This window comes from Otolemur garnettii, unplaced genomic scaffold (genome assembly GCF_000181295.1).
Source record: "Otolemur garnettii isolate 467f Iridium unplaced genomic scaffold, OtoGar3 scaffold00015, whole genome shotgun sequence".
Classification (NCBI taxonomy): domain Eukaryota; kingdom Metazoa; phylum Chordata; class Mammalia; order Primates; family Galagidae; genus Otolemur; species Otolemur garnettii.
The window spans coordinates 6,588,587-6,612,362 of record NW_003852410.1 but is presented as its reverse complement, the minus strand read 5'-3'; the positions used below and the strand labels follow the sequence as shown (position 1 = coordinate 6,612,362).

The following is a 23,776-nucleotide window of genomic DNA, read 5'->3' as shown; positions in this document are numbered from 1 at the left end:
GCAGGGGTGTGGGGATCTGAGCAGGAGAGGCAGCGCAGGAGTGTAGAGATCGAGCAGGAGAGACAGAGCAGGAGTGTGGGGATCTGAGAGCTGGAAGAGGAGAGTGGGTCCTACAAACCCAGCTCAGAGAGAGAGGTGAGGAGGGTGGGAGGGAGCCTGTCACCCCGCAGGGGGCTGGGAGAGCTGCTAGGTGCATCCTGGCAGGATCCCTAGGATGGTTCCTGGGAGCTGATTGTGTGGAGAGGTGGGGCTGGGAGCCAGATGGAAGATGCGGAGGGGCACAGCAGGTGGACTCTTCACATGTTTAATAGAGCTCTTTATCAGGGAAGCAAAAGGGGACACCAGGGCAATTAAAGAGGAGAGTGGAATCAGGTGAAAAAAAAAGCCTGGGCACATTTGAGGTCCTGTGACATCACCAGAGCATCCTTTGCCCCCTCCCCCAGTCCCATCAACACAGACCACCTAGAGTTAATAACTTTCCTGTCCTATGAAGGACGCTTCACTAGCAAAGGTTAGAATATTGGGGGGTGGGGGAAATAACCTGGCAGATTGAATGTTTAGTCTGTCTGAGAAAGCCAGAAGTTTTCTGTGGGTGTTGGCTTCCTTGCTTATCTGATTGCCGAGAAGCTCGTTTACACCGACCTACCAGATTAACTGGCAGAATTTCCCCAGCACCTGTGGCTAAGGGAGCTAGAGGAGCAGAAGATGGTTTTACCAAGTGCATCCAAAGAGCTTTCTTTCCAGCCTTTTCTGGAATCAAGTTTTTCTGTCCATATGTTGCTAGAGATGAACTCCTAGGGAGGGGGTTTCTGTCAAAAATGGGACTGCACAGTAGATCAGTTGGGACTCGTTCAGTTGCAGGCATTAGAAAATCTATGCTAGTCTGAGCAAAAGGGAAAATCAAGAATCTAGCTTCAGGCTCAGCTGAATACAGGGGTTCAGACAATAGCACCTTGGCCCCTTTCCTCTTCTGATGTTCTCAGGGTTGGTGGTATGGCAGCTCCAGAGTTTATAACCTCTCAAGTTCAAGGTCAGTGGGAAAGAACAGAATTGTCTTTTGTTGCCATCCCAGCTCAGTAGCTGTCATTGGCTCCATTTGGTCCTGTGCCTACCCCTGAACCAGTCATTGTCGCCCGGCGAATGCAATATTGTACTTGGCCAGATTGGAACCCCTTCCCAGACCTCAAAAGGATGGATCCCCAAAGGAAAATTAGAAGTTACTCCCAGGAGAGAAGGCGGGGAACTCATCCTTTTACTCCCTCCTTCCCCCAGAGAATTCTCATTTTCCCTGTGAACTGAGGAACCAGTCTTACTGGCTGCTTTGCATTAAATTATAACCCTGTAGTGTCTAGAATGTAAGGAACTTAGAAAATGCTTTTGATCATGCTGATCACAGGGTTCATGGATTGAGGTGACTTCTTTGTTTGACTAACTCATATAAGAATGTTAGAAATGATTCATATCTCATTTTGAAAATCATAATCTCAGTATATATACATTTTGTTTTTGCCATATAGAAATGCTACTTGATTACTATCACACACAGTTATTTAACTACCATGTAATTTGTAACATGCCTGAAAAGCAAAATAATGAAATGACTTCGATCCATAAAATGGCTCTTGGTGGGTCTGGTGGGCTTTGATGCAGAAAGAAGTTTGTGCTTGGGCATAGTTTGTGTGGGACTCTCCTTCAGTTCTCATGAAGAGTTTGGCATAGCCCGAGCCATCTGACTGGTCCTGTCGTTCTCAGGTCTGCAATAAAATCATCTTTCTGATGAGCTTTGTGGGCAACTGTGGAACGTTCACAAGAGGCTACCGAGCCATGATTTTAGATGTTGAGTTCCTTTATCATTTGTTGTATTTGCTGATCTGCGCCATGGGGCTCTTTGTCCACGAATTCTTCTACAGTTTGCTGGTGAGTACGTGGTGTCAAAATATTTTACATCTGGAAAACTAGGAAAGTATCTTGTGTCCTCTCTGTCATCATAGACCCTTCCTCTTAGTGGCAATTGGCCTGCCTGGTCCAGCAAGGTTGAAGCCCTACTGCATACAATCTTTGGAGACTTGAGAGGAAAACTACACAGGAAACAGGGCAACTTGCAGGAACCCAGCACACAGGTGCACAGCCACACCGTGTGGACGTGTGCCATCCACACCAGGTCTCTTCCTTCTCAGTAAGTGAAGATGCCTGCAGTCTGGCTCAGGAGATGTTTCTTCTACACGTGACTTTGTTGTTTTTTACTTCTTAGACTCAGCCCACATTTACCAAGGGAAATGTTTTTGAGTCTATACTATGTGCCAGTCCTCATGGCATCCATTTCTCACGTAGTGACCATAAGAGTAAAAGCTAGTGGCTGGGCGCAGCGGCTCACGCTTGTAATCCCCATACTCTGTGAGGCTGAGGTGGGTGGATTACCTGAGCTCAGGACCAGCTTGAGACCAGCTTGAGCAAGAGTGAAACCCCATCTTTTCTAAAAATAGGAAAACCAGCCAGGCATTGTGGTGGGCACCTGTAGTCCCAGCTACTCAGGAGGCTGAGGCAAGAGGATCACTTGAGCCCAAGAGTTTGAGCTTGCTGTGAGCTGTGACACCATGGCACTCTAACAAGGGTGACAGAGTGAGACTGTGTCTCAAAAAAAAAAAAAAAATTAGTAGGAGCTAGCTTCGAAGTCCCAAGATTTGTGATAATGAACTCAATAGATTTATTGGTCCTAGAGACCTTTTCAGTAGAAATTACTGTGTCCTGCTGTCTTAACATTTTATGAATCAAGTTGGTTCTATCACCTTTTTTCCCTACCAGGTTTTTAAATTATAGTTTTAAAAAAACTGTTTGGTATCCTATAGTTTAGAGGGACCGTAGACTTACAGAGTTGTGGATAAGAAACCATTTCTTTTACCTACTTAAAATGATAGGGAGCATAAAATTGACCTGCAAGCAAAACCGTAAAGAAACTGGATATGTGAAAATTGTTTGTGAGGATAAAAAAGATCAAGGTGTTGGCTTAGCAAGAAGGATGGACTTGGCAAAAACGCAGAGAAGGGCAAGATCTCAGGGAGGTGCTATCCTTGTAGCTTCTGGGCTGGTTACTTAACTGCTCTGTGCCTCAGTTTCCCCATTTACAAAATGAGGGGGACACGGTATCTCCCTCACGGCTGTCGTAGAGATTATATGCAGCTGTTCACGTCAAGGTCTTAGAATAACACTGCACACGGTCACTGGCTGTTAGTGTCTTTGTCATCCTATGTTCTTTCTCTCATTCAAAACACCATAAAGAATTCACGGTTCACATCACCAGGATTAGCTCATTCTATTAGTGCTGGATGATGGCAGGCTAAAGAGAATGGATTCTTTTCCCCCCATCTTAAAATAGGTCTGGCTATATGTTGAGGTTTTACGCAAAGAGGTCTCAGAATGGACTTGTGACTGCCATTGTGTGGCCTACTTCTCTCACTCTGTATCAGAAATCTTTAGAGCCTCGTGTCTGCTTCTGGGTCTTTTTGTTTCGTGCAGTAATGTCCCTGGATGAGTTTCCAGTTTGTGAGTCAGGGAGCCCCATGTCTGCCAATCACACAAACTCCTGTCCTCCCTCAGCAGGGAGGCACATTTCAGTTGATGGTCTCTCCCAAGAGACAGGAGAGTCCTGTTTAGACAATGCCGTCTCTCCCTGGCAGAGTTTGGCTGTCCTGTGGTCTACCTCTGGTTGGCTTTGATTCCTTTTCATCCTCTTCTTTTGGTCCTTTGCAGTACCAGGCAGTACCAGTGCCAGGTACAGGAGATGTAGCAGTGAGATAGACGTGGTCTCTACCCCCATAGGCCCTGCAGTCTGGAAGGCATTAGCTGCCACCATGGAGCAAATGCTGTGTGCTCTTCCCCTGCACTCTCTCACTGCCACTTTTGAGGCAGGAGGTATCTTCACATGACAGCTGAGGAAACCGAGGCTTGGCGAAGTTAGGTAACTTGCCCAGAATCACAGTCAGTCAGTGGCAGAGGCAGGAGAGGCACTCAGGTCTATTACTGATTCCCAAGTCTACACTGCCTTTCATGTGAGCATGTGAAAAAGTCCCTGCATCAGTGAAACTGGTATTTCACATTGCAGTTTGTGCTTTTGAATCTCTAACCTATCACAGACAGAAGAGTGACTCCAAGCTTCTGATGATGTTACCAAGCTCAGTTAGTTCGCTCTCACAAGCGCACAACAATCAAAGCAGATTGTGGCTGGATGCCTCTCCCACGTGTCTCGGGGTAGGGGAGGGGGTTTCTAAGCCACTACCTGGACTTGTCTGTGGCTTCAAGTGTTGTGCTCCTTTTTGTGTCAAAAGCAGTATTGCATGTGTCTGGTGAGAACCACAGACAGAATACTGAAACTGCTCAAATAATTCTACTAACGAGGAAAGGGTACAACCAAAAGAAACTGGGCAGCTTATAAGAGGAGAGAGACCTCCAGCAGGGAAAACCCCTGTGTTACTGGGCCGTGCAAGCTCCCTCCATGCCAGTAGGCAAGAAGGGAGGGAGGGTGATCGGGTGGCCTAATTCAAGTGCTGCCCCCACCAGCAGACTGGCTGGACCCAGTCTGGAATCTGCATTAAAGTTATGTCCTTAGAAAAATATTAACACCCGGAGATGAAATGTGCAAAGTTCATAAGCAGGCAGTTAACAGAAGGAGAAATCCAGATGGTCAGTAAACATGGAAAAATGTTCATCCGCACTGCTAAACAAAGCCATGCTAATTAAAACAGCAGCACAATCCCATGTTTTACGGGTGACGTTAGGAAAGGCTTAAAAGCATGATTGTGCTCGGTCCTCTAGAGAGTGGGTAAAGTGGACGTCGTTCTTTCCTACTAGTGGAGTGGAAACTTATACCACCCTTCTGGAAGGCGATAGGCAACATGTTTCTCTTATAACATTTGCCCCAAAGATTGCATTTCCAGAAATTGACCAAAAAGAAATAACTAGAGAGCCTGCAGAGAAGTCTGCACAGAGGTGCTCCTCACACCATTATTTACAATGGCATGTCATTGAAAACATGTTAACTATTTAAAAAAATAAAAGGTACTGGTTATGTTAATTGCATGTTTTCCATACAGTGAAATCCCCGGTGATCATTTTTGTCAGGGAAATATTCACGATGGCTCAGTGAAAGAGGCTGGCTACATGCCAGTCTGATATTTATGTAAAAATATGTATGTATTATATGTGTGTGTGTATATATATAGAGAGAGAGAGTTCATTTTTTTAAAGGGTGGAAGGAAATAACTTGTAGAGTGGACGTCTGCAGATAATGGAATTATTAGTGAATTTTTTCCTCTGTGCTTTCCTGTGTCTTCTGAGTTTTCTCCATTGAACGTGGGTAATTTTCTAATTGGAAGAAGGCTTTCCTGTATATAAAAAAATTACACATTTATTGTTTTAAAATCAGAAATTATTGCTTTATGAAAATTGCTTGTCATGTTAGTGATTTGGGGGCCGTCCCATCTGCAGGCTTCTTGCCCTTTCTTGTTGTCTGCGGTTGGTCGTCTGTCCCTGCTGCTTCATACTGAGTCGCTAGAAAACATTTAACCGACATTAACAACAACATCCAGCCTTTTGTACTCCTATACTCACTAAACTTGCTCCCTTTTAAGTATCCTCCTTGACCTAATGGCCCTTCACAGAACTAGTCTCAACTCAGATCGGTGTTAAGGAGGCAGAAAAGCTAATTGACCAGAAAATGATCTCAGATGTAAAATTCTGAATTGCAAGGGACTCAGAGATCAGCTAGGTGTGTCATCTTATATTACAGATGATGTGAGATGGCTTGGTCATCATCTTGCAATAAATTCAAAGCAGAGTCCAGATTCGGGCCCTAACTCATTTCACTGTGCAGAGTCACAGCCCAGAGCTACAGAGAGACCAGCCCTTCAGGAGAGAATCAGGTGTCAGCACAGAGGCCATGTTAAAAAGTAGTCTCCAGGTACAAGAGTAACCCTACCATTCCCCACAGCCAAATATCTGTGACTGTAGCTCTTGGAAAACTAGCCGTAATCCTGTCATACCTCCCTGTACCTTTAGGGACCCTCCATTTCTCACAAAGCCAACTTCTTTTGAAGAGCTAGTCCCTGAGCAGAGGACAAGCCTAGGTTGTAAACATGCTATGAACTGCAAGGGTCTTCCTCCCACTGGGGGAGGATAGTAAGGGTTGAGGCTTTCCTAGTGTGTTATTGCCACTAAAGTCTCTGTGACCTTGCCCCCGTCTCTTCATCAAGAAATTAATGATATTCCCTTTTACACACATTGTACTTAGCATACATGTATGCCCATGTGCTAAGCACTGTATCTCTGTTGTTTATTATTCACAATAGCTCTGCTTCTTCTAGTCTGTAGATGAGGAAGGCTCCAGGGGATGGGGAAAGTCACAGTGGCAGTCAGTAGTTGAGCTAAGACTTGAACTTACATCTAAGTCCAGAGTCCTTGTCTCTTACACTGGCTTGTATTATGTCTACCATGTCATTCAACACTCAGCTCTAGAAGGGCGGGGACCAGGTGGCTGGCCCTCCAGAGAAACTCAGGAAATACTTCCTAAATGAATGGATTCCAAGACTTCCATCACTTTCCTCTCCCTTTTCTCCCCGCAACTCATTGGCACAATCATGTATTTTCTCTATTCCTGGGATGTGTAAACTGTTTCGTGTACTACTTGTAATTTTGCTATTGTTTCCTGCCTCCCTCGTCCATGTTTATTTTCTCCCATTTTTACCCTCTCAGTTTTCACTGTTAAGATAGCCAAGATGTTCAGTGTTAAGATTGTAGCATAATGCTTTTGAGTTTCCAATAGGGTGACTCTATAACCAAGTTTGTATTATGGGATACAAACACAATACGGTAACTCTATAAGCCAAGTTTGTATTATGGGATATTAATGTACATCTAATACAGAGGCTTCTTAAAATTGTCCTATTGTCTCCTTTTTGTTTTTTAAAGCTTTTTGATTTAGTGTACAGAGAAGAGACTTTGCTTAATGTCATTAAAAGTGTCACCCGCAATGGACGGTCCATCATCTTGACAGCGGTTCTGGCTTTGATCCTGGTTTACCTGTTCTCGATAGTAGGCTATCTTTTCTTCAAGGATGATTTTATCTTGGAAGTAGATAGGTTGCCCAACGAAACAGCTGTTCCAGGTGGGTTTGGGATCTTCTGATATTTTTTCATGTCAAAAGAACAGCTCCTAATTATAACTAAACTTAAGAAAATAATGACTTTAGCAGACATCTAAATGTAGACATCTCCCCCACCCCCAACAAAGACTGTGAATTTCAAATACAAGGCATAGTTCTCACTTTACTCAAAGGGTGATGTGGTATATCAAATGCTATGAGTGAGTGGCCAGGTTTTACATTTAGTTTATTCAGTAACATTATAAACTAGTACAATTTTTTTTCATAAAACAGATTACTTTTTATATATTGAAAACCTTTAGAGATATATATATATATATATATATATGCAGTCCTTTGACTTAGTTAAAGCTACTTCTAGGAACTTATACATGAAGAAAAACCCTGCTGACTCTGCATGTAAAAACAAACATATGTATAGGAGAATGTTCACTGTAATGTGGAAATGGAAATGAACTAAGTGTAAGGAGGTGTTTCATTAGACTGTGGATATACATGGGGTGGGGTCCCCTAAGCATAGGTGCATCTTTGTAAAGCTTCATGGAAAAATATCCACGAGGTTTAGTGGGAATTGGCAGAAGGATAACTACACCAGGATCACACATGTATATATATTTTAATTGAAAAGGATTTTTATATATCTATATCTAGCCTGCCCGGAAAGTATTTTTTTATATATACACAGACACATACAGGCAGAGGGTGCCAAAAAATGTACACACATTTTAAGCAATGTTATCTATGTATTACTTTTTGAAGTTGAATTGAAGGAACCGTTGTCACCAGTCAAGTGTACCTAGCCAGACATGCCGTGAACAGCCATTTTACCTGTGATTCATACCTTTTTGGGGGAATGATGGATGTTATTTCCAATATGAAACCTACTTATATTTACTCACACTTTGTTATGAAAGATAGAACACAACTATAGCCCAGGATAAAGGAGAGAAATGGGTAGGAAGGGAGGGGAGGGGGGAGGTCTGATAGAGGGAGGGTAAAAGGCGGGACCACACCTATGGAGCATATTGCAAGGGTACAAGTCAAATCTGTCACGTGTAGAACATAAATGTCTTAACACAATAATCAAGTAAATAAGGTGAAAGCTATGTTGATTGGTTTGATGTAACCACGTCAGATTGTATAAAAAAAAATCACATTGTACCCCACATATGCATAAACGTATTCATGATCTATGTGTATTTGACTTAATAATTTAAAAAAAAGATCTCTTAAAATGTGTATAAATTTTTGGCACCCTCTGTATATATAAATTAATATAGATGAATATATCCCAAGACTGCTAGCAGTGGCTATTTCTGGGGCTTTTTTACTATATGTATATAGGTTTTACATTGTGTTTAGTTTTATATGTAGCAAGAATGGAAGAGATTTCCAATTCTCAGATTAAAAAATGACCATATATCCAAGTGTTCTTTTCTCTCAATGAAAAAACTTGGCACTTAGTAAAATATTACTGATTTTTCATCAGGTAGTCAGGCCCCCTGAGTCAAAGGAACAAACTATTGAATAGAATTGTTGTGACTGACTGGGCCAGGCAGCCTTTGTTTTCTCTTTCCTGAATTCGGTATTCTTGGCATGTACCTCCAGCTTCAAGCTGTGCCTGCCTTACTGTTTTGAACTAACTTGTCTGGACCTTGGATTTCCGTCAGTGCCCACCGGTGCTGCTCGCGCAGACTTGGTATTAATCTGGCTGGAGTTTTGTAGTTCAGTAGTATTTAAGAGTTTCAGTGGTTTGTCTTTAAAGTTGGAGAGGTTCTATTTAAGTGCGATATTTCTAGTAAGCCTACAGGAATTGACATTTTTGGCTTTTATCCCATCCAGATCACCAAATGAAAGTGTAAATTGCATCCCTGCTTTGAATTTCTACGCAGGATTCTAGGGTGATATTTATGTAAAGAATTGTTTAATCAGCCGTGAATTGGGGACTTCAAACATTTTAACCATATGCTGCCAGATTGTTCATCATAAAATTCCTTCTCTCTCCCAGAAACCAGCGAGAGTTTGGCAAGCGAGTTCCTGTTCTCGGATGTGTGCAGGGTAGAGACTGGGGAGAACTGTTCCTCTCCTGCACCCAAAGAAGGTAGGACCTCGTAGCTGTCAGCCTCAAGCGAGCGTGAGACTGCTCCAGAGGCTTAGATGATGTTGGAAACAGATTAGAGCAGGTTTACTGCTCAGAAGTAAGGCCTGTAGCAAAGGGGAAAGGCTGGGGTAAAGGAGAGAGATAAAGGAAAAAGAAGGCTACTTGTGAAGAAAGTACCTGATTTGACTCACCCACTTTTTGCTGCGCACCCACCATTTGCTAGGGACGGGACCACGTTGTACTCTGAAGAGACAGTAACAGAGAATGCGAGGCAAGCAGGTGAACAGGTGATTACTAGAGAGTCTGCAGAATGCTGGGAATCAGGATGCAGTGCAGAAACTGGGCACCCACCTGACATCAGGGTGAGGGCATCATCACAAGGGTGGTATCTAAACTAAAATAGAAGACTCTGGGGCAAAGGAGAAGGGGTAGGTATGCCAGGTAGAGAGACTATAGCATATTTAAAGGCTTAAAGGTTAAAAATAAGTAAAGAAATAAAACAAGTTTGGAGAGAGAATGGTTAGGAAGGAAAGTAACAAGAAATGAAGCCAGAGATAACAGCAAAGGGCTAGATTATGAAGGGTCTCACATGTCGGGCAGAAGAGGTTAAACTTCATCCAAAGGATGACTGGGGGTTGTTGAAAGGGGAGTGGTAAGATGGAATCCGAGTGTTAGCTAGGCCATTCTCATTTCAGCTAGAAAGACGCAAGGTAGCCAGCCAGCAGGGTCTGGTTCTTCCTCCCATAAGCCAGTAAGAAGGAACAGCCTCTGATGTAAAGCAGTTTGTCCAGAGGACCTGTTATAAAACCTGCGGTCAAACTGGATTGAGCCCTCACGACATGCCCAGCGAGGCATGTGGGTCCAGCAGCCTTCCTCTCATCTGAGGGACAAGATGCCTGTGACTCAGGGCGCTTAAGCAATTTATCTGACGTCAAATGAACTATTCACAGCTGGGACTAAAGTTTAAAAATCTGAAAAGGAAAAGGGATTGTTTTTAATTTAATAGAGGAAAGGCAATACTGGCATGGCTTGAGAAATGAGCAGGGGTTAGTGATGAAAACACAATGGCCCGTGATGACTTTAGCTTTTGAAAGGAAGTCCTTGACGCTTAATCCCTTAAGTTGAGTCCTCCTTGTGCCCGTTGGCTAGAAGATGGCATTCAGGAAACGTAAATTCAGAATCCCACAGTATCTCTTTTCCCTTCACGCCTTAAATCTGTTGTCACCTGCCACACTAGCAGAGCTGGTCCCGGTGGAGGAGACGGAGCAGGACAAGGAGCACACGTGTGAGACTCTGCTGATGTGCATTGTCACTGTGCTGAGTCACGGGCTGCGCAGCGGGGGCGGCGTAGGCGATGTGCTCAGGAAGCCATCCAAAGAGGTAAATTAATCCTGAGGGAAAGGAAGGGCACAGGGGCGGGTGGGGTGGGTGGTGAGAGCACAACGCAGTGGTGTTGAGTGTAAACTGAAGACGCAGAGGAAGAGCGGGAGCGGTGCTGTCGCTGTGCAGCCGGCTTGCCCAGGCTCCCTGCCTCCCGCGCGGCATGGAGGAGCTGCGAAGCTGGCTGCCTGCACGGGGGCCGCTTTCTCTCTCCGCTCAGTGGGCTCAATTAAGCAGTGTCCCCTTCAGGCCTGGGTCTGGCCTATCTGAACACCTGTCCAGAACCCATCCTGGGTGTGTCACATAACACTTGGAGAATTGACAGTTTTAGGCACACGGTGTGAAAAGAAACACAGATGGGGGTTTTAAGGCCCAATTTAACTTCCACCCAAGTAGACACAGGGCTCACTCGAGCTGTGCCCTGAGCTCTGCGGAGCAAAGGGTAGCAAGAGAAGAACTGGGCTGATGCAGCCACTCTCTTTTCCAGGAGCCCCTCTTTGCAGCCAGAGTGATTTATGACCTCTTGTTCTTCTTCATGGTCATCATCATCGTCCTTAACCTGATCTTTGGGGTTATCATTGACACTTTTGCTGACCTGAGGAGTGAGAAGCAGAAGAAGGAGGAGATCTTAAAGACCACGTGCTTTATCTGTGGTGAGTGTCGCCGCCCAGCTTCAGCAAGGGAGCAAAGGCCGGGGTGGCAGAGGCACGTGGAGACGTTGAGGGTGTGACGGGGCAGGTATGCACCCAGCGTTCCTGGGAGGGGCCCCTGGCTGCTTCCTCTCAACTCTGCCCTCAGCAGCCTTACCTGCTGGGAAGTATCTGGGATCTGGAGTGCCGATGAATTCTGTGCAGCAGCCGCCAGTTCGGTTTAAGGAATGAAGTTTGGGGAAGCAGATATGTGACTGCACAGGATTTAAAACAAAGGCATCTTGCAGTCTTTTTTTTGTTGGGCTGCCTGAGTGTCCGTTGGTCCCATTCTAAGTAGATGATAATGGAGCTATTTCATCCGGTTCTAGCCTGTGGAAGTCTTCATTATGGATACTGTCAACCTTTATATATATAAAAAAATTTCCTTTCAGGCAAGGCATGGTGGCTCATGCCTGTAATCCTAGCACTCTGGGAGACTGAGGCAGGTAGATCCCTTGAGCTCAGGAGTTCAAGACCAGCCCAAGCAAGAGTGAGACCTGGTCTCTACTTAAAGTAGAAAAACTAGCCCGGCATTATGGTGGGCACCTGTAGTCTCAGCTACTTGGGAGGCTGAGACAGGAAAAAAAGGCTTGAGCCCAAGAGTTTTAGGTTGCTGTGAACTAGGCTCAGGCCATGGCACCCTAACCTGGGTGACAGAGTGATATTCTCTCTCCAAAAAAAAAGAAAGAAAAGAAAAGAAAAAATATTCCTTTTAGAATAAATGTGATGGCGAAGGAGTTCAGAGCTTGGGCTTAGGAGTCAGACCTGGGTTCTGATTGGCTTCTGCTGCTTCCTAGCTGTGTGACTGTGGTTTAATCACCTCCCTTCTTGATCCTTTTTTCTTCATCTGTAAAACAGGTATAGTAATATGTACTTTTCTGCAGTATTGTGAGAGTTAGAGAGTGCTGACCCACGTAGCATAGAACATGGTACATTGTAGGCACCAGAGGATAAGCAGTGAACTGCAATGTGAAAGAGTTACATAGGGTCCCAGAGAGGTCGTTTTCAGCATAACTACAGGAAAAGATATGTAAATGTAAATGAATGATGTAGGGGTCTAGGGCTGAGCAATCATTTCAGGATTATTCATAATATAATTACTAAATATAAATTACTAAATTTCCTACTAATACGAATACTAAAAAATGAGCATTTTCCATTTAAAGACTTAAATTATTTGCCTTAGGTTCCCTTCAAAACTTTTCAAGCTTTTTGTTTTGACACAATTTCAGAGTTACAGAAAAGTCATAAGAATTTCTATATACTCTTCACTCAGCTTCCCCAAATATTACTATTGTATTTCATCTGCTGTATTTGTATACACATATAGACTATTTTTCTGGATAGTTTGAATGTGAGTAGCTGACACAATGCCCTCTTATCCTTAAATACTTTCATGTCTGTTTCCTATAAACAAGACCAGTTTCTTGTATGCAACAGAAACATTAAAATTAGGAAATGCCCAGTTTATGAGTAGCATGCATTCAGTCACCATGCCTGATTAGCCTCTGCTGACAGTCTTTAAGAGTATAGGTCAATTGTTTTGTAAAATGTCCCTTGATTTAGGTTTGTCCGATGTTTCTTTGTGGTCGGATTTGAGGGTATGGATTTTTTACAGGAATATCAAAGACATGTTGTCATATCTTCTCACTACATCCTATCAGGAGACACGTGACACTGAGTCACCTTGTAACTGGGGATATTAAGGCGGCAATTGTCAGGTTCCTCCACTACAAAGCTGCTCTTCGTGGGGAGACACTTTGATATGTTATAAACATCCTCTGCTTATATTAAGTTTTCAACCACTGATTTCAGCATCTATTCATGATTCTTGCCTAAATCTATTATTATTATCACAACAGTTGCCAAATGATGATTTCTTTATTATTCTTTCCTCATTTGTTATTTGGCTTTTTATTTTAAGAAAGAATGTTTCTTCTCCCCATGTATGTTTGCATTTGTAACAACAGAGACTCATGGGTTTTTATTTTATTCAGTGGACTATAACCTTCTGCCGTCATTATTTATTTGATGCTCAAATTATTCCAGATTTGGCCAGTGAGAGCCCTGTAAGCTGGCTTCTGTGTGTAGTCTCATCATTATCATTGTCTTTGTACTTTCTTACTTTCTTTGGCACCATAAGATATTCTAGGCTCAGACTCACATTGTACCTTTCCTGACCCAGGGCTGGAATCAGCCACTTCTTTAAAGACCTTTGATTGTTTTTCGCGGAGAGTGGTATTTACAAGCTAAGATCTAGGGACTAGTTGTGCTCCCTCCTATCGATGCTGCTAGGATGCAGATCTAGATGACAGGTGTATATGTATGCACGTGTGTATATGCACACATGTGTGTCTATTTACACATATCCATATCTGTTTATATACAATGGGACCTCTGTAAGTTGACCACCCAAGGGACTGTAACAAACTGGCCAACGTGCAGAGGTGGTCAACAAGAAGAAGTAGGCCTACTATAGTGATATGTAGATGTGGTGCATCCGGCCTATGAAAATTAAGTCAACTTAAGGAGATGGTCAATGAAGAGAGGTGGTCAACTGTTTTTGCTATACTCATGAAAAAAAGATAAGTTCATACTGATACTTTTAATTACAATTCAACATTGAGGATTATTCTGTCTTTCTCCCATTCCATGTTTGTGTTTCCTTCTATGGCAGTGAGGAATCTGGCTCCCGTTATCTAGAATATATTTATTTACTTGCTCAATCCTAGAAACATAGAAACTAGTTTCAGAATTGCTCACCCAGACCTTATCAAAATATAAACTTACCAGCTAGAGCTCAAAATTGTTTTAAGTTCTTTTGGATTGTATTCTTTCTCCTCAAAACAAAACTTTTTTAACATGTCTGCCTTTGGCATTTACCTGGGTGTAGGGCCCTCACCTTCCCTGGCTGCCTGCTGTATGGGAGTGTGTCCCATGTTATCGTTTAACCCTGAACACTCCTGCAGCCTAGGGAGCTGCCTTCTCACTCACCAGCAATGCTACTAAGGCATGTGCAGTTTAAGCAGCCACTGGTGAGTGACGCAAGTGGCATTCAGACTCGGGTCTGTCTGGGTCACAGCCGTGTTTTCCTGCTGTACTGGGAAAGTGAATGCATTTATAAGGCTAATGGAATCCAAGTCCTTATAAAGATAGGAGACAGCAGCCTCCTTTTTATTGACAGTTCTGTGATGGATTTTTCTGTACCTTGACTGCTCAGTTGGGGCTGGGGGCTTTCTGTCTCTTCTAGGCTTGGAAAGAGACAAGTTTGACAACAAGACTGTCACCTTTGAAGAGCACATCAAGGAAGAACACAACATGTGGCACTATCTGTGCTTCATTGTCCTGGTGAAAGTAAAGGACTCCACAGAATATACTGGGCCCGAGAGTTATGTGGCAGAAATGATCAAGGTGAGTGCGAAGGTCCCTGGGAGGCCTGGCCATCTCTGCTCTGAGCATGGTCCTGGCAGTCCGTGGGGGAGCTGCGCTGCGCAAAAACCACATCTGATGTTGGTGGAGCCCTTCTCTCAGATGAGGCACTATGCTCTGTGAATCGTGTGTTCTCTCAAGTAATCCTTAGCCCCACCAGACAGGTGGTGTCAGCCTGTTAAGGGAGGCCACACTGAGGCTCACCGAGATTAATCTATGACCATGTAAGTGGGGCTGGGATTCTAACCTGGATCAGCCTCCACAGCCTAAGTTCCCGGCTTTTTGTTAATCTGCCTCTCTTCTTGAGGCTTGTTATTTTCCCTTCTCCAGGTCTCTAAGCGGTGTCTTAAAAACAAAACGATTGCCCTCTGTCTGTTGTTCAGCGTGATTTGTGTTTGGCCCCGGCCTAGCCTTTCTGGGCAATGCTTTGCTAATCATCAGGAAGGGGCATATGATGGAGGAATTTGAGTCCCAGTTTAATCTTCCTGCCCATGGGCAGTATGGACGGCCATGTCCCAGGAAGCAGGGAAGCTGCTTCGGGTTTTTAGAGAGCTCTAACCTGGCGGGGCTTTGTGGAGCCACCAGACGCGTGCTGCGGGAGTCCCAGGCCAGCTGTGCTAAGACCTGTGCTTTCTGAACTTCATTAAAATGTTCAGAAGCGTAGAGCAAAGTGAGGCATCACCAGCTGTGAAATCTAAGGAGCCTTTGTGGTTTACACTGACTCTGCAATTCCCTGACCCGGCTTCCAGGTTCCTGATAATAAGTTATCCTAAATGAGCCTGCCCATGCTTTTTCACACAGATGTAGTTTTCAAGCTTTTTATGTTAACATGATTGGGGTCAGGTCTGTTCAGATACGTCTCTCCACTGATAGGCCGGGATGCAGGCTTTGGGTTTTATTACCACCAGGGCAGCCGTCACGTGGTGATGTTTCCCAAACACCCGTATCACGAGGCCTTTCTGGGAAGACCTGTGCCGTCTGTACCCTTGAGGACCTTAGAGTCAGTCTAATTCCCTGCTTCTCAAAGTGTAATGCACATATGAATCATCTGGAAGAGCTTGTTAAAATTCAAATTCTGACTCAGCAATCACTGCCAGGACTTGAGATTCTGCATTTCCAACAGCCTTCCAGGGGGGGATGCCGAAGCTGCCGGCCCATGAATCACCCTTCAGTAGTAAGAGTCTAACAGGAGAGACAAAACAGATACCAATTTAAGGAATTACTCTCCGAACTAGTTATGTGAATGGTGAGGAAATGTTCCTAATCCTTTCATATGCACGCAGCCCTCTTCAGTTTGTGTAGTTCTTCCACATCTAATAAAATTAAATTTACCCTCGGTGAAAATCGAGGAGGCGGGAACTTTGGTGGGTGAGGAGAAATGAATGTGGGTTCACAGCAGAGACAATTTTTGAAAAGGGTTTTGAACAAGAGAAGAATAAAGAGACAAGGGTCATAGATTAGCAGAGGGAGAGAAATGAATACAGAAGGGGGAAGACATGTGTTCCAGAAAGTGTGTGTGTCCCTTTTCACAGATGACAGGCAGGCTGCGGGGTAGGTGACTTTCCTGGGGAAAGCTCAGAAGGAGCCCAGCCAGGATTCAAATCCAGCCTTGTCTGACTCTAACCGGGAGGGCATGGGTCATACTGGGCCAGGTGAGAGCAGACTCCGGTTTTTAAGGAGATAAGAAATTCCAGTGGGTGCCAGTGCACATGTTCACAGGTGAGGATTCCAGGGTCATGCACATTAACTGAAAAGTCCTCAAACCCTTTCTTTTCTTCCAGTTGTTGACAGTGGCAAGTTAAATGCTATTTTATCACCATTCATGCTGACTCAAACCTGTCTGCATGGACGCATCATGACCTCTGTTCAGTGCCTTAATGTCCAGAGGAGATGACCTGTCCTTTTCACCCTTGTCCTATGTCCCTTTTCTCCCCTCGCTTTGTTCTCTTCTCCCTGCAGAATTTGAGTAGGCTCTGTCTTTAAATCTTCCAGGGGCCAGTTTTGAAGTTTTCCGTTAATCACCTTACTTTCCAGTCACAGAAAATTCTGGTGTGCTTTTGGGCTTCTGTCTCAATCGAGAAGACTTAAAGGAGTCTTGTGAGCAGTCACTTGATGAGGATTAAGAGCCAGGGTGACCTCTGGCCTGCCACCCAAGTCGGCAGAGCCGAGCCCACTGTGCCGTGCTGCTCTGAGAACCCGAGCATTGGTGCGCCTTCCCCATCCACATCATTCTTTGATTGTATGAGACTTCTTGCCAGAAAGCCTAAAAATCTATAGCATCAAACAGTTCTTAACCATGAATGTCAAGGTTGCTGAGGAGTCTTATGTTTTGGGTGTTAAGCAATGGCTCAGAGAAGTGTTAGATCCACCAGCTGAAAGGCTGTGCCTTTCTGCCAACACAGTTCGGTGGTGTTTTGTCTTGAAACCACATGAATCCCTGCTGAGGACTCCTAAGAGAGCATTAGCTCCAGCAGGTGGGAGCTGAGGTTTTCAGCTAAATCGTTCGCGGGGGAGGGGAGGGGTGGGGTTGAGCCTCATGAGACATCTGAGCTGCAGTGCAGAAGTCACCAGCCCACCCTGTGGACCCGACTCAGTTATGCCCTGTGGAGGCAGCCGCTGCCAGGAGACAAGGTCCCCACAAGCCTCCCTCCTGGGTGGAGCAGCCTACCCAGGAGGAATCAGTTGATGTCTTAGATAAGCCAACCCCAGGAGGCTGCAATTACTCTGTCGTGGAGGGCAGAGAAGGAGCGGCTAATGAGCAGTGTCTGAGATGGGAGGGAAAGCAGCCTGGAGGGCTCACTACCCTTTCCTTTGCCTCATGTCCCAAAAGACATCTTTGAGCAGGCTGTGTTGAGGCATGCAAGCCTCAGGAAACCACCTCTTGCCTAATGGCAGAAGAGTGGGGGTGTTTAATTCTTCTGCAGCTCTCCTTAGCCCATTGATAAAGATTCCAGAGACTCCCAAAGACTTGTGAAGTAACAACTGCCAAAAGGCCACCTCACCAGCGGAAAAGGCCTCAGGAGGCCACTCAGACAGTGGAGAAGCTACCCAGTTGCCTGAGAGCAGCTCCTTGCAGGATGGCAGCAGAGATGGCAAACAGGTTTTCATCTCCACCAACGCTGGTTAGTAAACTTTACCTGGGGCACCAGATTAAGAAGGGATCTCAGAAACCCACTTTGACTTTCAGAGAATGCCCCCTGCCATCCAACCGTCATGAATGAGAGGGCAGAGCAGAGTGACTGTATGCAGGGCACAGGTCTCCCTGCCTGGACCATGTCCCGGGGTGGATTCTCTCCTCTGGTTGCTGCTTGACCATATGAAAACACAAGACAGCCCTACCAGATGTCAGCCTCCCTAATTGCTCCTGGACTGGCCTATAGTCAAGGTGACAGGATCCCTTTCCTCTGTAAATGGGAACAGTGCATTTCCTGCCATCCCCGGAGGGAGGGAAAGAAGAAACGTGAAGAAGATCTGTCTCACAGTTGAGCACTTCACAAACAGCTGTTCACCCACAAAGTAATTATGTCTAAATGCAGTGGAAGATCCTTCTGGTCATCCCCACTCTCCTTCCACTGGAGATAGGACTATCCCTGGCAAAGCCAGGGCCCGTCTGATGTTTGCCATGGAGTCATCACTGTTCAAGAATTGGAGGCAGAAGATCCAAGGTTAAGATCGTCTGTTTCTTCTCAGCTGGTGAGACCCTGGCAAGTGAGGGGACTTTGCTGACTTGAGTTTCCTGTCTGTAGACTGGGGTTAATACCACCTCACACATCTGTTAGTGCAAATGAGATGAATATAAGCAACATGGCAGGTTGGTAGGCACTCATGGAGGAGGTGGCAGGTGACAGAACAACTGATGAATGGGCCTGGAGCATAGGGGCTGCAGGGCTGACAGAGCTGACAGCAGCAGCGTTTCCTATGGTTCCAAGACTGTAAGACACACTGGCTACCACATGTTGCTGCTAAGAGAAGTTAGAGTGGCCATCTTGACCCCGATTACTACTTACTGTGGAAAATCCCTGTATCTTCCTCTTTCTTTACCCTAATTCTCCTGGTTGACATTATCATTCTTTCTCCATTGAATCAGGGAAGAGATCCTTGTGAGTTCCATCCATGTGTTCAGTGGTTTTCTTCACTTGCTTTCACTGCCCACAATTAGGGCTTCATCCGATCTGGGGAGTGGACCCTGAGTTCTGTGTATTCAGGACAAACCTTAGGTGATCTCGTGAGAGCATGTGTGCTTGGTTGGTAGGTTTGTCCTTCAGCTCAAGCACCTGCTAAAAGGTGGTGCTGTCACTCCCATGACCAGGGTAGTGAACTCTCCTCATTGTAACCCACAGTGCCACTTAGTCCAGGAGATACAGTCTCATATTTATTGACTTGGGCCCCAGATGGGGCTGTGCTTGCAGAGAAATGTGACTACTGAGTGACCTCACATAGCCCTGACAGTTCAAGTCAAGAGAAGAAACTTTCCCCATAGGAACTTGAATTGTGGTGCCAGCATAAAGAGCTTTGGTGATGATTTTTTTAGGTTAATAAGCAAATTTACATTAGCCTTGATCTGCATTTAATAATAATTATCACAATAATTTATGTACCACACCCCCCCCCTTTTTTTGAATAATTTGAGCACCATTTGACATTGCTCTCATGCCAACTGAACTGAGAATTTGTTGGTTTGTAGGTGATGCTTTGACAGACCATCCCGTTGGTGTATTAAGTCTGACTAAGCAGTAAATTCACTGTGAGTACTCTGCCTGAGAGAATTTAAATACTGCACAGTGTGCAGGTTGTAGGTAAAAGATCATTATGTGACTCCCAGCAAAGACACAGCAGTCCATTTTCCTGTTACTACTACAGACAAGTACAGGAGGCTAAATTATTCTTGGAATTTAGAAACTCAAGAAGCACTAAGAAGGGAGGTTAGTAAAGAAAATCAGTGACTTAAATATAAGGTATCTCTTTTACTAATGAAATCTAGATTCCGCCTCTATATCTTGGATTCTTCCCTGGCAACAGAAGTCTTAGATTTTCAGAGGGGTGCTTTTGAGTGATCAGGTAGACTATTGTTCATTATGTCCTGATACCCTGGGCTGCTCCAGCTACCTTCTCTTCTCCAGGATAACAGGTTCACAGACCTCTAACATGGACAGTGAAATAAGTGGGAAGAACGTACCTCCCCAGGCAGCTTGGGTGTCTGGGAACACTCCACGGCTGCCGTCTCAGGAGGAGGGGTCTGTGCTGGGCTGTGCTTTGCTGTGGCAGGGCAGATTAGGTAATAACAAGGTCTAGGTCACATTTAATCAGTACTGTGAAATAAACACCGTATGTGCGTCATCTCATTTAATCCCCATCACAGTGTCGTGGGTGGCACCATTGCCATTTTACAGATGGGAACCTAACGCTCAGGAGGGTCGAGCAGCTTCCCCAGGGTCGTACTGCTGGGTCGGTGCCGCAGCCCAGATTGAAATCCAGAGCTGCTGAATCAGAACTCCCCCTCAGGCTGTGCTGACCCACATGTGCATGTGTGGCTACAGATGTGGGCACATCGGTGCATGTGCACACAGCCCTCCATGTCGAGAGCATGCAGCCATTTGTCCCCTGGCTTCTCTGACTTGGATAGGCAGCAGCACTCAGTCCCCCAGTGACACTGAATTCCAGGCAAAATGCAGAAAGGGGTGGGGTGGGGTGTAGGCCGACTGCTAATGCCTAAATCAGAAGGACAGGAGTTAGACAACTAGGTTTAATTCTCCCCTAAGCTGCTGCCCCCAGCACCACCACTTAGGCAGCCACCTCATGTACTACAGAGGGTGTTGAAATGACAGGAATTTGGGGAACAGTATGAAGTGCAGTTCTTGCAAGGGACATATCTGAACTACACATTAATTCTGACTTGCTAAGATATGATAAACTTCACTACCCTCCACTTCAGCTTGAAACAGGGGATATATCTTTCTGGTGGCCAGATTTGGGGGAAGAGAGCGGTGTCTAGAAGGAGGACGGTTCCCCAGAACCACAGCCACCTGGAGCTTCCACACCCAGGTGACTCATCCGAGTGAGTGCAACTCCTAATAATTAAACATCAAAATGTCTGATCCATTATCCTTTAAGCCTGACGCGGACTTTTTCTCACAGCTGGGCTAGATACTTCCCTCCTCCCTCCTTCCCTTCCTCCTACCCCCACCAACACATGACATTCCATTGGAGCTTTTCCAGTGTGGTCCACTTGGTATTTGTGCACTCAATTTCTTCAGAAACTAGCTGCACAGGGATAAGAAAGCAAAGGAGCAATTTTTCAGATCAAAAGTAGCATCAGCGCAGCAGTGAGTGGAATGGTCTCAGAAGGTAGTGGGGAGCCCAGGAGCCTCCATTCCTGGGGACTGCCTTCCCAACAGCTGTGGGCAATTTGCACCCAAAAAACAGCCTAAGAGAGAGCCTTTTTGCCTGACAACATCTCAGGGTAAATTTTCCAAGCAAATAAATTCTACGAGCTAATTAAGCATTACTGCTAAACATCTCTGAGGCAAGACAGTGAGAAGATTCAAAAGCAGTAGGACATCTGGCCCATGACTGTGTTTATCTGTATTCGATAAGAAGCCACAGGAACATGTTAACAAGGGCAAAAGATCACGATGGGAACCGAATACCTGCAGGTCACTACCATCTGTTTACAAGGGGAACTAGCCCAAGTCTTGCACCTTTCTTGACCCAAGAGAGAGCTGGTGCTACAAACCCTGCAGACAGCCGCTTTCTTTCCTCCAGGGGTCGTCCCAGGAACTGAGGGAAGGGCTAGAGGGAGGAACTCTGGAAGAAAAAGACCAAGAGATCCTTGGGGATCATAACTAAGTGAGAGCGAGGCCCTAGATCTGGAGGGGGAGGGACAGCGGCAGCAGTGACCAGCCTAAGGAAGTGAATGTAAAAATTCACACAGCCACTATGAAGACTCTCAGTTCATGGAAATTAGAAATCGGAGTCCCTGCCAGACAGGACTTGGGTGCAGGAGTAAGGAAGGGAGAGTCCAGCAGGGCAGGGCGTGCACTTAACTCTCCCCGGCCTCCTTTCTGCCGGAGTTTTCACCATCTCTGTGAGTCAGGCAGGCAAGTCCCAGCTGTAAAGTGACCTGGGCACCCTCCACCTCGTGCAGGTGTACAGTAATGGGTTTGGACTCTTACTCTGGCACTGCAGTGAGGATGCTGGGACAAAGGGGGTTCCTGCATAAGTTCCTGGGGCACCGAGACTTAGCATTGGGAGTGTTACAGTCATAGCTCTCCTGCCTACCCTGAGAGGCCACCGAGTCACCTGGACTAAAGCCCTTAGCTAGGAGGGAGGATACAGCCCATGCTGCCCTCTGAATACGATTCCCAGAATGCCTCCTGGAGTTAGTTGACACCATGGCAGAGTTCAAGAATATCAGAGTAAGGGAGGGGCGAAGAAGGATTTGGCACCAGCTTCCCGGTGGCTGGAAACAGTGTGTCAGCGTCATTGGAGTCGCCGCCCAGCTGGCCAGGCCTGCTCTCACCCCACCCTCTGCTCTGGAGCTTCGGTTTGTGTCCGTGGCAGCTGCACACAGTCGTTGCCGAGTTTAAGTTTCCCACCTCGCCTCCTAGCACACTCTGCCCTTTAGTGCAGAGGGGTGAAGCACCCTCACCCTCCAGCGCGCTCCCCGGGCACCGTCCGTTTACTGGGAAGCCCTTGGCATTTGGAGCCAGTTCTACACTGAGCACCGTGCTCTCTCCTGAATTTTCACATCCTGGTCTTTGTGGAGGGTGTTCTAGGTGCTGTTTGTGACAGTCAGTTTGAGCAGGGCCATAATCTGCCCTAAAGGAATTTATATGCCAAAGCAGGGCACAGGGACAGAGTCAGGTGTAGCTGAGATCCTGGCCTCTCCAACTGCAGTGTTAGGCCTGCCAGCTGGTGACGGGTTTCACCACCCTTGAAGCCACTTCTCCCCATTGTTAGTTCCTCCACAGACAAAAGCATGAATTCATGAGCTTGTATACACTCGTGTATATACAGTAGAACCTCCGTACCACGCATGGCACAGTAACAAACTGGTCACATACAGACGTGGTCGCATAAGGAACTAGGCCTGCTGTGCTGATACATACATGTGGTGCATATCTGGTTTTTGAAAATTAGGTTAACTTAAAGAAGTGGTCAGTGTAGGCAGGTGATCAACTATGGAGGTTGCCTAGGTACACATTACCCCCAGCCACAGCAGATTTACTAAGCCCCCCAAATGCCTTTTTCTGCCCCTACACCTCACCTCTATCCAATCCCTTTCCCCCCACTACAGACACCCCTGGGCTGCCCATTTGCCCCTTTCATTCCAGACATCCCGATGCCTTCATAACCTCTCTATCTCCTGTTTATTCTAGGTAGTCACTGCCTCTGACAGAGCTAGGCTGTAATAGCACATGCCCCTGAGAAGCGTGTAAGCAAAACAATGCTCTCACCTGGAAAAGGCTCTGAATTTGACTAGCTTTATAATAAAAAGTACATATATTCGGAATTCTGTAAGACCTATCTCTTTAAAATGAAACCCGCTAGCGTGTCTCTGGGGAATGGGAGAATGAAGGAAAGATGTCACTATCTAGGTATGGTCATCTGTATTTAAAGGTTGTGCAGGTGGACAGGCCTCTGGGTTCTCACCTTCCACGAGCCCTCAGCAGGGCCTGTTTTACCACCAGAAAATGAGGAAGGTGAATGAAAGGGTCTCTCGTGCCATGTTCAGAGTGTATCAGGAGTTCATGAAATATGGACAGGGAGGTGTGAGCCTTAGGGCTGGTGTTGGGAGTAAGGATGTGGTGTGCAGAGGCAGAAGGGGAGACGTATGTGAACAAGCTAGTAAATACTAGGATCAGAGAAAAATGGAGGATTTGACGATGATTAAGGAGTTTGGAAAACCTGCACCCAGCAGGTGATCTGTTTCCTCCCCCTTTTTTTTTAAGATACTTTTTTTTTTTTGCAGTTTTTGGCTGGGTCTGGGTTTTAACCTTACACCTCTGGCATACGGGGCTGGCG

General features: G+C 45.6%; 1 protein-coding gene across 4 annotated transcripts in view; it reads left to right on the top strand.

Annotated features, from left to right (window-relative positions):
* Positions 1–23,776, top strand: part of ITPR1 (inositol 1,4,5-trisphosphate receptor type 1) — a 338,711-nt gene that overhangs the window by 295,189 nt on the left and 19,746 nt on the right. For 2 of the 4 annotated variants that reach the window (XM_023510682.1, XM_023510680.1), the window contains 6 exons: positions 1,753–1,917; positions 6,961–7,156; positions 9,162–9,254; positions 10,495–10,634; positions 11,122–11,287; positions 14,574–14,734. In XM_023510682.1, coding sequence (XP_023366450.1) covers positions 1,753–1,917; positions 6,961–7,156; positions 9,162–9,254; positions 10,495–10,634; positions 11,122–11,287; positions 14,574–14,734 — 921 coding nt within the window. Of the gene's footprint in view, positions 1–1,752; positions 1,918–6,960; positions 7,157–9,161; positions 9,255–10,491; positions 10,635–11,121; positions 11,288–14,573; positions 14,735–23,776 lie in introns of all 4 variants that reach the window. The other 2 variants (XM_023510681.1, XM_023510679.1) reach the window with 1 other exon arrangement.